This window comes from Eumetopias jubatus, unplaced genomic scaffold (genome assembly GCF_037043125.1).
Source record: "Eumetopias jubatus isolate StellerSeaLion01/CBP00866 unplaced genomic scaffold, mEumJub1_p1.0 scaffold_5, whole genome shotgun sequence".
NCBI classification, from domain to species: domain Eukaryota; kingdom Metazoa; phylum Chordata; class Mammalia; order Carnivora; family Otariidae; genus Eumetopias; species Eumetopias jubatus.
In genome coordinates, this window is record NW_028274811.1 from 19615416 (window position 1) to 19626981 (window position 11566).

An 11566-nucleotide genomic window follows, 5' to 3' on the forward strand; every position below is an offset into this window, starting at 1 on the left:
TCCCACTGGAAGGATCAAGAACTGGAAGAACTTCAGAGGGTCCGTGGGGAGTGGTGCTCATGCTTTAAAGTTTGATCACATCTCTCAGTTCAGCTAAGTCTGATCAAAGGGGGGAACTGTTAAAAACAAAAACAAACAAACAAAAAACAACTGGCTCAAAATGGAGTCACTCGTGCTAACTCCTTGTCAGTAAACCAAGACTTAAAACTAACTGCAGTTTCAGCCTCTCCCAGGAATGTAGCCTTTAACCCGTCATTATGGGATTACCTGGTCAGCACTAGTCAGAAAACCAAAAGGTCCCTTCCAGCCTCCTTAGGAAGGTGCTCTGCTAATAAACTTCCTTCTCCAGCCCCCTCTCCACCTTTCAAAACCTCTCCTCTTTCCTACAGCTCTTCAGAGCTCCTTTCTACTTCCTAGATGAGATGTGCTCCATTCATGAATCCTTGATTAAAGCCAATTTGATCTCTTAATTTACTCAGCTGAATTTAGCTGTTGAATAATGATCCACACACCTAAGAAACACGAGTTACAGGGCACCGACGTGATCCATATATTAGCCTCTAATGACGACCAACGTCATTCCTGAGGCAAAGTTTTCACCTGTTCTCTTGCCCATCTCTAAGCTGTACAGATTAAGAGAGTATGATTTACTGGTCAACAATCCTAGGGAAGAAGGGTGATTTCCACTGTGATATTGCTAGAGATTGCCCAGTATTTCCTTAGTTTCTGGCTTCCATGTTCTAGAACAATGCTCTACAAGTAACTTAGGAATAAACTGTTTAGTATTCAAGCAAAACCCTTGATGTTCAGATCACTGGCAAGTTCAGAGTGCTGGCAATCAAAACTATGTTGGGCTACAGTAATTACTATGAAAAACTTTTCAGCGCTTAATATTAAAGAATAGAATAACATGATCCTTCCACCTTTTCTACACCTCTAGAGTGTGTTCAACATGGCAATTATCTCCGTTCAAGAAGCAGAGTTTAAAATGCACTGAAACTCAATTATACCCATGACTTTTTAAACGTAACACTTCAAAAGGCAGGTTTCATCACATTCAAATCGCTGAACAAAATCTTTTCCCCAACTTATAAAAAATAGATTTTTATCCCTCTCCCACGAGACCCCTTCATGTATAAAAACGATTGCTTTTTAGCTCCTGGACCCACTTTATTTTTTGCTTCATTAAAACAGAGGGAGGACGGAGCCACGATGAAAGACAAAGAGAGATTCCCATCTGATAAAGCCAGTTCCAAGGGCGGCTCTCCCAGACGTCCTGGGACGCCCAGCCTAGAACTGCCACCATTTAAAAAAAAAACCAGATCACACACTTGTTAACAAAAAACACATTACTTTGCGACTTTTAAAAATGCAAAGGAACTAGGAGTAGTAGATTTATGATTTAAGTGCTTGTGGCTAAAATAGGTTTCCAATTATCAAGGGCCTCTTAGGAAGAGCAAGAATGCATTATGTGTTAATGACCACAACCAGGGGTCCCTTCTTGACTCTTTTGTCAGAACCCGAACAGATCTTCCCCGCAGCTTCACCATTAACATGTCTGTTTCCTGTCAGCCCACTCAGAGATACTGTCATTTATCTCAGGAGGCACAAGCCCAGTCATTAGCTTCTATAAAAGACCTCAAACAAAGGCCGGATACTGTTTCACCCAGGGCTCTCACTAAACCCAGAACCAAGCTTAGTGTCTAAAAAGTCAAGGACTCAAAAGTTATCATCGTGAAGAGAATATTTTCCTCATTATCAACCATCCTAGATGCAGCTCTGAAGGAGAGCGAGAGCTACGGAGGGTCAACACCAGTCCAATGTGCTATCACGTACAATTAGATTACCCGATAAACGCTGACCAGAGTTAGCCTGGGAGAGCCTTCAGGTACCTACTAAATAGTGTGGTCTTTGAAGAACTGACCCCTCATTGTGATTGCCTGCAGGAACTGAATAACCATTATAAAGTGCTCAATGGCTGGGCTTCTGGAAATCTTTTAAAGAAAAGTGGAACTGGTTAAAATAAATGTAGGAACATGTGTTTTCACAGTGTTGCTCATATTACTGCAATTTCAAGTTTCTATGAAGTACCAGGTGAACTTTTTTAAATTAAAAAAACACACACACGCACAGACACAGTCAAAATTGAAGCAAATCTCAGCCATTCAATCCTTGTTTTTCAAGCTGAAAACGAAGAACAGATGGTACTTTCCATGTTGTTTGAATCTGGTTATTGAACACCTCTGTGGTTAGGGAGATTTCTGCTTAGCACTTTCGGCATACATTTCATTTACTAACTATAAAATGCTGCTTAGGAAAAATAAGTCTTTATAACACTCTAATTAAAACCATCTTGCAGTCAAGCAATTTCACTTGAAGAGCATTCTTAACCTGGTGACATTTGGACAATGACTCCGCACCCCACTCCCTTTTTTTTTCCAGACTATTTGCAAAGTTATTAAAAGTTGTTAAACATTACTCATCTCCTTTTAGCATAATCTTGATCGTGTGTGTGTGTGTGTGTGTGTGTGTGTGTGTGTTGTTTTTGTTTTTGTTTTCATCTCTCCAGCACACCCGCTACATTTCAAATACTATGCTCAGGACTCAGCGATACGCCTGGGCACACAAATCCTCCCAAGTTCCTTGGGTTCTCACAGAAAACTTGATCAGGGAAAGGATGGCCTCTGCATCCACCTCAAAAAGCCCTGTCACCCTCCCAGGCAGCTTATTGAAAAGTAAGGAGCGGGATCAACGCTGATTGGGAGCCAGCCTTAGTTACCAACGTTTTTAACCGCTAAATCCCTTATGTAGCTTTCAAAACAGTTTGCTGTCCAACAACAATGGACTTTGTTCTTTAATTATAGCAAGTGACCTTTCTGCCCTTTTATTTCACAGTAGATAAACTGCACTCTCTAAGCAGAATTTGTAGGGGACACCAGACGGGGGGGGGGCGGCGCGGAGAGGGGGAGGCAGGCATATTGTCCACAAAACTCATTAATCAAAATATGTTCTTAAACAGCTCACACTCACTTAGAAAATGTGGCAGAATTCCCTAGTGAAGTGTAAAAGGCTTCTCCAAGAGAATAAAATAAAATGAATGATATCCCTTATAGACAGGTCCATTTGTAGACACCACCTTTAGGCTGTTAAGGCCTGGCTTAATGAAAGCAATATGATAGCAGGGAAGTAATTCTCTTTCCTGAATATGTCCTGAGTAGTCAGAACCCTGAGACCCAACTGTAAGCCCTCCTGTGCCTTTCATGTCTATTTAAGTATTAGGTGTTTTTAAGAATTCTCCTATGTAGTTGAGAATTTTCCGGCGATCAAATAAAACCACGTACCCTATTTAGCCTGGCCCGAGTGCCTGTGTCTGCTAAGTCAAAACTGTAAGACATTAAGGAGGGCCTCCATACAGGCTATTATGCTTTAAAAAGAAAGGAGGGGGAAGGTGGAGAAGCAGGTTTTTAACAACCCGAAGCCAACCCGTCAAATCTCCTTATTCAGACATGTCACTGGTGGCTTAACCACAAAATGGGCTACAGAAATATAGCTCAAACATCTTAGAATTATGGCATGTTTTGATTTTGTTCACGTATTAAGGGAGTGGCGACTTTTACAACATACTTGTGGTTTCCACATAAAGGAGTAGAACACTCACTGATTTAATTAGGTTTCATAAGGTCCAATTTATCATGTTTTACATGACTTTGTGTAGTGTAGAAACAGAATAAACAGACCAAAAATAGACATTTAAGCATGCTGTGAAAATTAACCGGTGACAGCAAGTCTTATGAATCTCCCGTGAAACCTCTCAACGGGGGGGGGGGGGGGGGACCCAGAAGAAAAGGGCACACACATCCACCCCCCCACCTTGGGTTTTCACATTTGGGCCCCTCACGAGCCACATCTGATTGCTGAAAATTAATCATCTTCACTTTTGAGACACTTACTCTTCACCGACCCAGAATATCAAGCAAGGCGGAAATTAAAACATTATACAAAACGTCAAAAAAAAACCTCTCAAAAGATGCCTCAGTGTGGAGATACTTTACCAGGTAAAGCGCGTCCTGCTTATACCTCCTTAAAAAAGGTAGCCTCCTCTCGTTAGGAAGCAGTCCCTAAATTGAGGTCTCATTTTCCCATCCGTGCATTAGTGGAATTAGAGTGACTTTCCCGGGGTGGCATGTGTGCGAGGGAGTGCCATCTTGGGGTGGCAAAGGAGGTCAGGAGTGGGGGGAGAGGAGGGGCGGGGAGAGGGTGGGGAGGAGAGCCTAAGGAACAGCGTTCCTGAGCCAGCACCCCCCTGCTTGACCGAGAATGGCCAGCGCTGCAGGATTCAAGCCCCTTGGAGCCATCCCTGAAGGGCCCCTGTGCCAACACCAGCGGCTACAGTTGGCGGAGGGCGGTGGGCTGCATCTAAATGCGCTGAGCTCTCTCCTCCCCTCCTCCACCCCGGCCCGGCCCCATCACGACTTGTTTGCTCTTCATTTATGTAATTCGTATTATCACATTTATACTGCTCTGACTGAAGATGAGTTGCATGTATATGAATAATTTAATTCCTCCATTCTTTATCCAGTTTCCTCTGTGACTGGAAAGTGAAAAGAACACAAAAACTGGAGAACCGACACCAGGCTCTAATCTCAGTTGCCATGACAGCAGCCTTTGAGATACAGAAATGTTCCGATTGCCAGCTAAACAAAATTGTTGAATGTGAACATTTGGCTGGAAGATTAAAAGGCTAAGGGGAATGCAAAAGGGCAGTACCTCCCACATTCCAGGCAGCAGTGAATCCAATCAAATGCTTCTGACTCCTTAACCACAGCCATTGTGAGCACTGGATTAGGGCAATTCATCTAGATAGTTAGAGCAGATTAGAAGTGCAATTTGAAGACTATTGGCAACAAAAGCAAATGCCCTACTGTACTAAGTAATAAGAAGATTTCAGAATGCCTTTTAGCAGAAATTGTGTGCAACTACACCATGAAATGTAAGAATCGAAACCTGGGATTTTTTAAAAATGCATTTCAATTTGTCAGTGTAAAAAGCTGTCTGACCCAAGGTATATGAATAAAAGAAGCGTCCGGAGGCTTTTGGTGATTTTGGCATCATCCACACTTTAATGGACCTTCCACAACCTCTTAAAACCAGAAAATCAGAACTTTCTTCCTGCGCTCCCACTTAAATCTTGAACCCACGAATGCGAAAATGGAAAGGTCTGAAGAGAGAGCAGTGAATAACTGGCCACAGAAATAATCACCCAAAGCCATCTGACAGTTCTGATCAAGTTAGACATTGGGGGGGGGGAAATCAAAGTATTTGATAAGCAGATTTCCAAACAACCATGCCATAAACCACAGGATGAGTTTTGCTTCTGCGAAGCACAACCTGCAGGATTAATCTAAAGGCTGATTTCATAAAAACATGACTCACACCCCCAGCTCACTCCCAAAGTGCCGGGTGGACAGAGCCCCTTCCATCCTGGGACACTATTCAACGCAGGACCGTCACCAGACCAGTAAGTCACAGGCCTCCAGCCCCAAATGGCACAGCCCCCAAGGGGCACTTTTTCAAAGGCAGTCTCTAACTAGACCTTGAGACAATGACAGCGATGGCAGGAAGGGTCCACGTTGCTTAAATTGAGGATCCCCCATTACTCAAACGCCACCCAAGATTCTCGTCCCCTCTAGCTGTTGCCCCATCTCAGGAACCCCAATCAGCCCAGTGTCTTTCACTTTTCTTACCAACCTCTTCATTCCCTAGGCAAGCTAGAAATTCAAGTGATAACATCCTGAAATCTCCAGCTAAGAACCGGGTGAGGGAACCAGGGTAGAGAGTCCTAGAAACCACCCAAACCATTCCAGTCTTTCCACGCAGTTAGGAAACCAATGACCCCAGGACGCCAAGGCTGGGGTTTAAATTCAGGACCTGTAAGAGGAACCCACCCATCCAAGGAGGATACCCTTTGACAGAACTATTTGTTGGAGAAAGTCCCGAAAAAAGAAACAGGTTGAAGGAAGAGGGTAAATGAGAATCCTCGACCTAACCTCTTCCAGGGAGGGAACGTGAACCCCGCAGCTAAGGACACATTACCAGAAATACTAGGGCGGGCATATTAAAACCTAAGACAGCTCTCCTTAGGCGAGAAACCAGGACATGAGTCAAGCAGGTACATGAGCAGGTCTGCTATTAAAAGCACACCACCACCGGCCGACTGGCCAGGAGCCCCGGGGCAGGGCAAAAGGCCCTTGGAACACCCAGGCCCTCCCACCTGGGGACCCCAGACACTGAGCACGGCCCCTGGCCGCCGCAACAGCAGAAGCAAGAGCTAAAAGCAGTGCACCCAACTCAGCTCCCCCATTCCAAATTTCCACGGAAAGGATGCACACAACAGAAACCTCACAAAGAACCAGGAAGCACGAAGAAGTGTGAGGCACACAGAGGCACACCCCCCCCTCCCAAACAACACACACCCACACAGATGCACACAAAGAGGAAAGTGGGAAATCTAGGAAGGCGACTTGATCCTACCTTCTCGGTTTTCAGTTTCTTGATTCGCCTGTGGCTCTCCTCCTCCTCCTCTTCCTTCTTTACCAACATAGAGTTTCCCATGAGCCCTGAATCCGGGGCACTTTTGCTAACTTCCCCAGCAGCCGCGACGCTGCCACTCCCAGTGCCCCCGCAGTGGAAGGGGCTCGCGCCACCTCCATTGCTCTTGGCCCCAAAGCCATAGAGGTGCCCCCCGGAAGGGGCCTGGCTGCCACTGCCATTCTGGTGGCCCTGAAGCAGGTCGTGCTTGTCCTTCCTGGATTTCCCCGCATCCTTATCCCGCTTGGCGCCTCGGCTGCTCTGGCTTTTACCTGGCTTCTCCTCTTTGCTTTTCCCACAGGAGGCCGCCCCCGCGGTGGCAGCGGAGGGCCCCGTGCCCGGACTGCTGCCGTTGGGGTTGCCGCCGCCGCCGCCGCCGCCGCCGCTCACACTTTGACCCAGCGCTGAATTCATGCCAGTGGCCTCTCCAGGGCGCCCTTGGACTTCCTGCCTCTTGCCAGTGCCGCTGATCTCGGGAATCCCATACAAGGCAGCCGAAGGCAGAGATTTATTAGCATCCTTAGAAGTTTTACTCCTTTTCACTTTTGATTTGCTGGTCTCTTTGTGTGAATTCCCCTGGGGAGCAGAGGGCTGAACAGAAGCAAATTTTAGGCCATCAGCTAAGGCGGCCGTAGCACCGGCCCCACTGGAGGCCAGACCTCCACAATCCTTCGAGTTGCAGCTGCTAGTGGTGTTGGTGGAATTATTCATCTCAAATTTCTGTCTGTCCTTCTCCAAATCAGCGTCCAAATCAATTATTAAATTTCCAACCCCGATTTCCCAATCATCACCACTGTCATAAGTATCAACCGTATTTGGATCCACACCTTTTCCTGCAGTAGAAATGTTCACTGACATCCTGAAGATGAGCTCTCTAGAATAAAAATCCGATGAACTTTCCTTTGGAGATGAGGGGACATTCGTTTAGCTCCGCTGGGCTTTCTCTTAAAAAAAAAAAAAAAAATCTTCTAATCTTCCTCTTCTTTTTCCTGCCCCAGGAATGTGTCCAGAGATTTTACACCCTTCAGTCCAGGTCCACCTTTTCCTGTGAAGGGGGGGAAAAGTCGAATATTTCTTGTCTGGGTGTTACCAGAATAAAAAACGATTAATACTGGGGAGTCAGTAAGGGGTACAGGGAAGGATGGACAGCAAGGTGGCTCATATATTGTCTCCACAGTCGGGTTTAAAGGAAAATAACCAAACCCAAAAAACTTACCCACGACAGTGAGCATCTTAACAGTAGCTTTAAAAAAAAAAAAAAAATTCCCTTTATCAACAGCATAAGGATAAGCACTTTTTTAAAAAGGCATTAAGATATCTTAAAGATCTGTGTCAAGTCCAGGAAGATTAAAAAAAAAGTTAGGATTTTTTTTTTCCTCATACATGTGATATCTCAACCCCAGAAACACAGCCTAAACACTCAGACAAGAGGGAGGAACACAGCTTTAAACATCCCCAAACATGTCCTAGATCGTGCAGTTTCAAAGACCAGACCCTGGAAGTTCTCTGGGGCTAGTTTCAGAATGATGTTTCTAAATTTTCCTTATTTCTAATTTTATTACTTCTTTTTACAAATCGTCTGGGCAATCTGTTTTTTGTTCCCAGTAAGGAACAGGAAAAACAACGATAACCACCCCCCCCAAACACATACTCTCTCTTCCCCAACAGTTTATACCATTTTATTTTTGAAAGACACACACAAATGTCTTTAAGAGCGTTTTTCTATAAAAACGACAGTGCTAAAATAAAAGGCTGAATACCTGCCTTTTGAGGGGAAAAAAATTACATATAAACAATTCTACCATATTCCTAGGTCACAGACTTGCTCAATTTGTTAAATATGGTGCTACTGACTGGACGGGGAAACTGATTAAGACATGCACTTTAAGTAGTCTGCGCCAAGGTGGCCTCAATGACCGCAAATGAGTGTGTGTTTGACAAAGATCAGTTAAAACGGTTTTTAAAGGGATCAGCCCCTTTTAACAGTTGTCGAGAAAAATAAATAAATATACATACACACACACACACACACACACACACACACACACACACACAGACATTGCTTACCTTTAATCCTTTATCATTTTTTAATTAGGCCAGCAAATCAAAATGCCTTTCCCACTCCACTCGGCAAACAAGCCTGTGCCTCATTTTACTTAAACACCAAATGATCAAGAAGGAAGAAACCAAATAACACATCTCAGCCAGAATAATCACTCGATAACATTATTCCACCTCCCCACCCCCCTTTTGGCAAGCGGATCAGGAGTCCTTTTCTCCTTAAAAAAATGTGTCACTGTACAGCTGGAAGATAATGTTTCACATTCACAACAGAAGTACCAAAGGTTTTTTTTCCTCTTAACAAGCATCGAGAATAATAGGTTTAAAAAAAGAGAGAGAGAGAGAGAGCTTAGAGAAAAAAGTTTTCCCAACTTCTCATTCCGCCTTCAGTTCCAGACTTCAGAGTCACCGTGATCAGTAAGTAATGATCCCATGTAGCAAACCTACAGGCGTCCGCTAGTAACAAGACAGAATGTGCTAACATCGGGATAAATTAGTGAAAGGGAAGAAAGAATAAGAAGAAACGACTGAAAATCTGGGCTGGATTCCGCCTGTTAGTCGGGAAGTGGCATTTTTCCGCCCGTCCTGACAGATTTGATTTCTTGAACTAACTTAAGAGGAAAGGAGGGGGAAGGCGAGGGGGGAGGGGGAGAGGAAAGGAGGGGGAGGGGGAGGAAGAAAGGGTAGGATGAGAAGCCCAGCAAGAGGAGAAAAAGAAAGGTGTGGAGGGGGAGGGGAGCAGATGATTCAGTGAGCTGATAAACCAGTTATAACAGCATTCGCTCGGGGCGGGGGGCGGTGGGCGGCGGGGTGAGGGAAATAACGGCGTTCAAAATTGGTTCAGTCTTCGAAACCCAAAGGATGTGCTGTTTTCCTGTTTTATGTTGTTTTAAGAAAAAGGAACCGAGTTCCTAGTATAGTCCCCGGGGGTGGGGGGAGGGGGGAAATCCGCTGTCGCTCAAGCCAATCAGTCATGTGGTAATTCGATAATTAGAGTCAAAAAAAAAAAGATTTTTTTTTTAAGGCGACCTTTTTCGGGACAGTTTTTCCCATTGATAGTCGCAGCAAACGGTGCGTCTCCCTTTTATTTATTTTTCTCTCCTCCTCCCACGCCCACCCCCTCCTGTGTTTAGTCAGATGGCCCCGGAGCTTGGCTTAGTATTTTTAATTAGCTGGCGTTTGGAAGCTAAAAGCAGTAATGAATTGTTGATGGATTGGAAGTGGAGAGTCGCTTTGCTGGAAATGTCGGGGCTGGGAGAGGGGGATGGGCGAGTTAGCAACAACCAACCATCTAAAAGGAGCGATTTTGTTACAGTGCAAGCCTTTCACATCACGTGAGGATCAAGGGCTCAATTGGTTGTCGTGAGAACAAAAATGGTGACAAGCGTATCAAGAAAATACTGATCTGGTCTTTAAAAAAAAGCTGAAGGTCTCTCCCCTCCCCCTGCACACACTCCCCCCCCCCCGCCGCCGCCGCCGCCGCCGCCGCCGCCGCCGCCGCCGCCTCCTCCCCGCGCCCCCACCCCCCTGCGGTGGGCGCAGCTACAAGTTATGAATGTGAAACATTTCTCGCAGATCTAGGCTCTTGGAAGTTCGAAGGAGTGAAACGTAATGAGCACAAGAGCAAAGCAGATGTTTTAAAGAAACACCTTATAAACCTTTCCTCAACTTATCTCCAATTTGTCGGCTTTCCCGAGGGGCCAGGGATGGGGACGCCCAGAAGAGGGGGGGAGGGCACCTCCAAGCTACTTGGGTTTTAGGGACCCCCTCATGTCTTAAACAAAGAAAAACATTTTGCTAGTTCCCAAGCCAGGTCCTGTAATAAACACACCATTGTTACTCTATTTGTGGGTTTGTTTGGGTTGGGTGGGGCTTTTTTTCCCCCCTTAATGGTGTTTTTGCTGCTTTGCTTTTTTAAGGAGGTGGAAAATGGTAATTATAACCATTACATGTAATGGGTGACTATTCCCTTGTTTAATATTAAATTATTGGGCACTAGGATGTGGCAAGAGACAGAAATCGGCTTGTTCTGCCCTTGCCCCCATTTTCCTGGCTCGGTTTGGAAGAGGGTCTTGCCCAGCTAGGATAGGAAAGGGAGGGGGCGAGGTGAACTAGGGAATGGACACTGCAGATCAGTATATGTAACTGTGTCACTTTTATTCTCCTTGGGTTACAGCCCAAAAGGTAATTTACTCTAAGTTACCCCGAGTGCCCAGTCAAGCTTAATTTGTGTGAAGAAGTTACAAATGCTTCACCCTCCACTGAATAAAATTCACCCTTCTTGGGTTGTTGTTCTCAATGCAAAAGCCAAACCCTGTAACTAGTTCCTCATTTTAATGCATAAAACTCGCACATTCCCCTGCATGAAGTCCCCGCTAAGTGCTATATAGAGACACACCACGCAACCGTACTTACGGTCTGTATTGGATCGAGTTGACCTTTTCCTTCTAACTGCATTGAATGTGTTTGGTTGCAGCCGCTTTATTTTGGAAATTATAATCTCTTCAACAAATTTATTATTAAAGAAGATGGACCATCAAATGTCACAGACCGTCCTGTGTATTTTTTATAAAAGCAAAAATTAAAATTAAAAAAAAAGAAAAGAAAAATCCCCCTGGTGCACACACACCACAAGCTTGTTCTGCAACACTGAAATCAGGACTGAAACACAACACACACACAGGGGGAGTGGAGCAAAAGGAGCTCTCAGCCTCTATACCTGAAAGGGACTTTTCTTTGTTCCCATTGCCCTTTCGCATCGGGCCAATCAGAGAGCAGCTTTTATGAAACTGGGCTCTCTCATTGGCTAGCTGCTTTCTCTTGGCTACTGTAGGGGGTTGAGATACACACACGTATAAAACACACTGAGAGCGGGTGGGGGTGCGGTGGGGGGTGGTTGTGGAGACAAAGCGTTTTA

The 11566-nt window shown here is 45.1% G+C and overlaps 1 protein-coding gene across 1 annotated transcript in view; it reads right to left on the reverse strand.

Annotated features, from left to right (window-relative positions):
* The window catches only part of ZNF608 (zinc finger protein 608), a 105290-nt gene extending 97832 nt beyond the window's left edge, over nucleotides 1–7458 (reverse strand). The window contains exon 1 of the mRNA XM_028103421.2: nucleotides 6532–7458. Coding sequence (XP_027959222.1) covers nucleotides 6532–7446 — 915 coding nt within the window. The 5' untranslated portion in view covers nucleotides 7447–7458. The remainder of the gene's footprint in view (nucleotides 1–6531) is intronic.
* Nucleotides 7459–11566: the final 4108 nt, after the last annotated feature.